This window comes from Puntigrus tetrazona, chromosome 24 (genome assembly GCF_018831695.1).
Source record: "Puntigrus tetrazona isolate hp1 chromosome 24, ASM1883169v1, whole genome shotgun sequence".
Classification (NCBI taxonomy): Eukaryota; Metazoa; Chordata; class Actinopteri; order Cypriniformes; family Cyprinidae; genus Puntigrus; species Puntigrus tetrazona.
Genome location: NC_056722.1, coordinates 10,890,643 through 10,897,600, shown reverse-complemented (window position 1 = coordinate 10,897,600; position 6,958 = coordinate 10,890,643). Strand labels below are relative to the sequence as shown.

The following is a 6,958-nucleotide window of genomic DNA, read 5'->3' as shown; positions in this document are numbered from 1 at the left end:
CTATTTTTAAGTTCACCAGTGTTCACAAATTTTTCATAAACATTTTCTAACAATAATGTGATGCTTTTTTTCTTTTAAGATTCCTTGTTTCACTTTTGATCAGTTCAGTGCTTCCTTGCTGAATAAAACAGCACATTTCTTTTAAGCAAACGCAGTGGTTTACATTTAAAAGGCAAAGCCCTTTGAATGAGAGCTTTCTTATGTCTTTACAAAATGTAGGTCAGTTTTGTAGCACACTTCAGCAGGGGGCAGAAGAGAGCCTTAGTAAGAGATTGCATTCTAAACGCTGCGATATCACCTCAGGATATGACTACACACAAACCGAAGACACGCTTTAATCAGATTAATGATATCCAGTTATCAGAAAAACAAGAAGCCGTCCGCATATGATCGCGTGTTGTCAAAACCAGCCTCTGAGATTACTGAATAATGAGTTGCAAGTCAGATGACAAAAGATAGATGTTATTAAAGTAAATGAATCTTTCATTAAAAATGGCTTCGTTTCAGCTACAAGTATCGCAGACTGTTCCAACCAAAACATAAGGTCACACGAGGACGAGTACCGAGAGTGAAACCATTAGTGCCTGGTGATATAGGCTTAACATACATGTTCCCTGCCACAGAATGAGCAGCATTTTCAGTGAACTCTCAACGGGAGCTGAATGGCAGGCTTGTACGAGGGATTGCGGGATTAACGGTAGCGCAATGCAAGTTGCGAGAGAGTCAAAACATCAGAAGCTGCCGAAGTTGATGCAAATGAAAGGCAAGAAATGCCGGGCAGCAGCAGCATACTGCCGTGACGTGTAGGGAGGTCTGTCATAAACGTTTCAAAATCTGTCTGCAGCGCTGGAGGTTCTGCCAGATTTAGCGCTTAAAGGTAAAGTTCACCCCAAAATTTTTTAGTTGCTAAAAAATCACTCACCCCCAGGCTAGGCAAGATGTAGACGGGTTTGTTTCTTTATATGAACAGATTGGGAGAAACGGCATTACATCACTCGGTTGCCATTGGAGAGTCCTAACGGCGGATAAAAACATAATAATACAAAGGTAACAAACGCCACTCCCAGTGTTTCCGCATTCATTTTCCGCACCACAGATGATCCCCGCTACGACGTAGTGACGCCCCTCGCATCATTCACAGTCGGGTTATTAGCAGAGCACTCGGAGCAGAACTTGAATTTCAGCATGGGATCGCGGCTTTTAACGATAATTCTTCTCATTCCCGCAGGTTCTGCGCTATAACGCAATGGCAGATGACTGAATGTATCATTTGCACGTATTTGGGTTGTGAGGCTGAGGACATCTGAGTTAAATAAAATTTAAAATAAGCAAATATTGTGGAACCCAATGAACGCGAAACGAGTGTTTAAACCTCCAATATCACTTAGATTGATGGCAGAAGGCTTTTTTAAAAAAACAAGGGATTTTACATTTTGTTTTCAAACTCATCCATCTTCATCTCGTCAGTCAGCTCGACTCCTCATGTGAAAAATGAAATCTGATCCGGCGCGAGACTGGTGTTCGCTCGGTGTGCTGCATTTAACGGCCGTGTTCTGTTTTAATTATAGTGTCTGTTCTCCAACTAAACAATTATTTTAATACTATAAAAAAAATCTGAATTGGTCCTGCGGCAGCGGTTCACTCGGTGGTGGTAGGCAGTTCAGTTGGCCACCTACTGTATATATGCCTGTGTGTGTGTGTGTGTGTGTGTACAAACACTGTATCACCGCCAACAAAGACTATCACAGTTGGAGTTTTGCTTATTTAATGTGAAAGACAACTCAGTTGTGCTCTATCTGTGTCCACAGTTTACGATGAACTAAGGAGGGTGAGAGAGTTAAGAAGGGCTTTTAAAAACGATTTAGCTAGTTTGCTAATGTGATATTAATTTAATAGACAGTAAGTTAAGTTAAGTCCACCTGCTGCTGGATTTAGATTTTTTATTTTTTTAACCTATAATTCCAGTTACTGAAATAATTCAATTGTAATTGTAAATTTTCATTTTAAACTCTTGTTTGTGGCTACAAGTTTTCTCCAGCCGTCTCATCTGAATCAAGAGAGAAATGCACACAGATTAAGCTCGGTTTACAAGTGAAAACAGTCCTAAACGAGTATAACTTGAGAGGACGTCAGGAGGTGGACGTCTTCACTGGAGGAAGACAATGATTTAAACATAAAATGATGGATTTGTTTCTCACTTCACAAGACGTTCATTAACGGATTGGAGTCATGTGGATTGCTTGGGGATTATTATTATGATGTTTTAATCGTCTGTTTGGACAACGGCCATTCACTGCATGAGATACATTTGTGAGCAAGTGGTGTATTACTACATTTCTCCAATTCGGATAAAGAAACAAACTCATCTTCAGTGGTAAATTTTATTTCCATTAAAATGACACCATTAGAAAAAAGTAATCCTATTAGCCCACCTTTAAATGTACATATATCAGATAGATATCTGACAATTTTTTCAAATAAGAGAAATATTATAGAGCTAAATGTTTTAAACACTCAAGTTCATAAATAGACAAAATTAGGAGGTTCATTTTATACTTTATTTTTGCATATTAGAGACTGCATTGTTCCTTAAAATGCACTTGAGAAATACATTTGTGCACTATAATTACAAACAGAAGATTAGATAGTTTTGTCTTAATTGTTTTTATTTAACGTGGTTAGCCACCGCAGCTGCAAAAATTACAATATCCATCCCTTCAAATATAAGACATTCAAAATAACAAGTCATATTAAATTTGCATTTGATTTATTACTCTTTTCATTTAAAACATTCTACTAAAAATAAAACCTCCACCAGCCTCCTTCTTGAGTTCTAGTTCTAGGAGAGTGTCTCAAACAGGAACATTTTTGACTGCAAATAACTTCAGAACTAAATATTCGAATAGGCTTCTTAACGCTTTAACTGCTGTTACGAAGCCTGTACTGCTGCATGCTGGGCAAAAAAAGGACAGCAGTGATTTCGGAGAACTTTCTGAATCATTAAATGGCGAAAGGGACGTGCCACGATCTTGCAAACACTCAGAAGCGAAAGTCACAAAACGGCACCTTACTGAGAGCTTCTTGCAGGGTTCATTTCATGATCTTCATTAGAACAGACGTGGCAAGAACTACATGCGGCTCACTGATTATCCAGGAGTAATTAAAACTCAGCATTGATTATGCAGACTGATTGAGGTAATTAATATCCTCTCTGCAAAGTGATGAACTACTCCAAGAAAGCATACTCACAACAATGCAACAATCTACATTCTTGATCTCCGAATTACAGCGAGGAGAACGTATAAGGGTGAAGTTGATTAGAACACTTTCCTCATAATAACTTTCAGCCACTTTCAAATCACATTAAGTAAATGGATCGTTCGACTTTAATGCAACTCCATACAGCTGGAGGAATTAAACTGCTCTTGTAATGATGGATATCGCTTGTTTTAGCCTTTTTTTGGTTGGCGTGGGTAATCTGAATTAACATACATTAACCTTTCCCTAAGCACATCAGGGAACTCCATATCCAGAAGGGTCCAGCAGGCATAAACTCCATCGTCAATGAATGCATGGCCACCTGTTCTCCTCCAAACACAGAACAGACTCTGGATTTGTATTCAACAGCCTCAGACTGCACAAAGCTTGACGATTCATTAATCATTCAGAGGATCTGCTGGTGAACTCGACGGCTGTGAGCCATTCACATGAACAATAATGTCTGACCTTAAAACCCAGGGACAGGAAGTCAAGGACAGTTCAGAGAATCTCCAAGGGGCACATGTAAACTTGAACCAACAAGTTGGATCACAATGCGGTCAGCCTCGACTGGAAAAAAAAAGTTCTGAGGTTTGAGTCCCGGGAACTAACCCCCATATCTTTTCAATAACAATGATCATTTTATTTATTTAAATCAGTCCAGAATCTAGATAGGACGTTTCTATATGAAATAAGTGTGTTTCCCCCATTGTTTGGCAGCTAGGATGTTGCTCTATTACTACAATTTAACACTAGCATGCCACTTTGCATTAAGAAGATTATTAGAATTGGTGCAATTGTGAAGGTTTGTCAGAAATAATGTATATAATGCTCATTCATAGATAAAGTGTTTACTTTAGTTGCAAACTCATTGCCTCACACACACACACACACACACACACACACACACACACACACATACACACACATATCCACTGTGTATGTTAAGTATGTTACATGGTTATTTTTAATAACTTTTGTTGAGTGCTTTGATTTGTTGACTTATCGACAAAAGCATGTGTAATTACTTAAATTTTAATGTACGTTAAATGTATTTAATTGCAACTTCATCTTGATATGTCATTACCAATGTATTAAAATACATCACTTGCAAGTTTCAAGAGAAAATAGATTAAAGTATATTTGAATGGACTATGAAAGCATGTCAGTGCAGCCAGCAGTAAACCAAATTTCAAAGACAATAAGTAATTATTAAAGGACATACAAATACTGTATATTAAAAATGTAAACGAATGATTTCAGCATGATGGTATTAACCCCGTAGTCTGTTTAAGGGTCACCAAGAAACTTGAAACACTGATATAGGACTCAAATGACATCACAGGTGTTTGATTAATATGTTTTACGATGGCCTTGATTGTGGGTCATCTAGTCAGAATCACTGAGTCAAAATGGCCCCAATCAATATGTAAAAAAAAAAAAGAAAAGGTAGATAACTAATAGAAAGATATATCATATATACTGAAAACAGAGGCAAAGAGCATCAGAAATAGGTCAGGATGAGCCTCTGCTCTCTTTAATACATTCATCCCCTTCAATAAATAATAAGTGTCAATTTCAAGACCTTCGGTGCCTCATAAACCCGTGCCAAGGGTCAGTCTCTTCAATATGAGCCCAGATTAAAGTTTAAATGGGAGAGACACAGCACACTAAGCTAAACCCCACAACCACCAAGTCTTGTCAAAGGCAGTGGTGCATTCTGGGAGATGCTGGGATATAGATTTTTCTTGCTTTCACAATGCACAGAATCTCTAGCCATCATGTCTGCCTCTTTAACAGCGTATCTCAAAATCTGCCTCTTCTACAACAGATGCAACTTGTTTCGTGTACATCGCAGATGCATTGTTGCTTTCGATTTGTTGAATGCTCACCTCGCCATGCATTAAAACAAATGTCCATGTATTTATGCAAATCTTCCGTACCTTCATAGAGCCAGTCGCTCAGGCCGTTGAATATCACGCCCTCCTTCCCAGTGGAAACAAGACGGATGGATCTGTTCTCCACAGTGGCCCGATAGTAGATGTTATTCTCAAATATAAAAATCTAGAGAAATGGACAGAAACAAAAACAATCAAAAATTGATGGATGGGTTAGGAGGGGTTTACTGGGGATGACATTTACAGTGTGCACGGAGAACTTTAAAGGAGTCGTATCATATAGTTTTTATTATCATATTTTTTTCATTCATAATATAAGCCTGTTTTTGTTTTCGGCTTCTCTCTGAGCCTTAGATACATTCAGGGTTTTTTTTGCTGCTGTGGCTTTAAGAGAGGCCCCTTTGCAGCTCCTTGATCCATGGTTTCTGTTGTGTCAGATGTAGTTGTTGAAACAATAATTGAAAAAATGTTTCAGAGATATATGATTTTTTTTTCATCCACTACACACCGATGAATTATCTGCAGCGAATGGGAGCCAAACAGCTGATCGCAAAACGTAAGTGAAAACCGAAAAGCAGAATGTTTCAAAGACTTCAAACTAATGCTTCTGGCCAAAATAAGAGTCCATAATCTATAATAACACTTGATGTATCGGAAAATTCAACCCCCGGTTGTCCTCTCACATCGAAATCCACCGATATATTGGTTAAGAATTTATTTGGATTGTTTTCGCTTATGAACAGTATTTAATTTGGGCATATTTATCTCCCGATTCAGACAAGACAAGATTTTCTTCTGAGAAAGCAATATTTTGGATACAGGGTTTGTCTTAGGTTTAAAAACGCACACGTTTGTTTATTACAAACACGTTTTTGCATAGAAGGCATTCATTGATGAACTGGAGTCATGTGGATTACATTGTGGTTTTTTATGTGGGTGGTTTCATTTACCAATAATCCATCTTTTTTAAAATGAACTTCACCCTCTGGTTTAACATCAAGATTCTTCACAAGGGTCTAAAGGCAGCAGCTGCTACAGAAAAACAGCACAAGGTTTGGTTAACCTTTACATGTTTAAACAGTTCCTTTTCTTTTTAGGATCAATCACATTTCTCTTGCTTTCACCTTGACTTGGCAAGTCAAGTTTCTGATTTACGTCTGTCAGAAAGTTTTTTTTTTAATAAATGGTATTTATTTGTTTGTTTTTTGGGACTGGGTGGGTTGTCAGTTCTGAAAGTTTCTTGGTACGTCAAGGACAGTTCTGCTGAGAGAGCTCATACAGATTCAGACATCTTTTCATTTAACTGAGGCCTTTACGTAAACTGTCCTTTTTTATTTATTTATTAATTTTTTTTTTGCTGGAGTGTCAGTATCCAAGCCAAGATCACCTCTACACATTTTTCAAATAACCTCTGCACTCAGAACTGAAAAGGAACACTCTCTATGCTTAAGATCACAGAAAAAGGTCCTGGAGGAAGATTACAGTACATTTTGTCTATCTAAAAGAGAACTTGATCATACCAAAACCAAGAGCCCTAAAACAAGTTTAAAAACGTGTGCCAAAGCTAGAATGATTACAACGATAACTTCAGATTTAAAATTTCAAATATTGACGAGAATTGAACTTGAATTAATATGTCCTAATCAATTTACAAAAGCTGAAAAATCTGAATAAATGAAAAACGATCCAGATTTTTTACTTTTTTTACTTGATTGACTGGGAGCTGTATATACAGACGTGGACAAAATTGTTGGTACCCTTTGGTCAATGAAAGAAAAACTCACAATGGTCACAGAAATAAC

At 37.6% G+C, this 6,958-nt stretch overlaps 2 protein-coding genes across 3 annotated transcripts in view; one reads left to right on the top strand and one right to left on the bottom strand.

The window, feature by feature from the left end:
• dpp6a (dipeptidyl-peptidase 6a) overlaps window positions 1–6,958 on the top strand; it is a 343,738-nt gene that overhangs the window by 112,648 nt on the left and 224,132 nt on the right. The window lies entirely within an intron of this gene.
• LOC122329814 (dipeptidyl aminopeptidase-like protein 6) overlaps window positions 1–6,958 on the bottom strand; it is a 34,637-nt gene that overhangs the window by 12,072 nt on the left and 15,607 nt on the right. Inside the window, exon 6 of the mRNA XM_043226410.1 lies at window positions 5,202–5,322. Within this exon, the coding sequence (XP_043082345.1) occupies window positions 5,202–5,322 (121 nt within the window). The remainder of the gene's footprint in view (window positions 1–5,201; window positions 5,323–6,958) is intronic.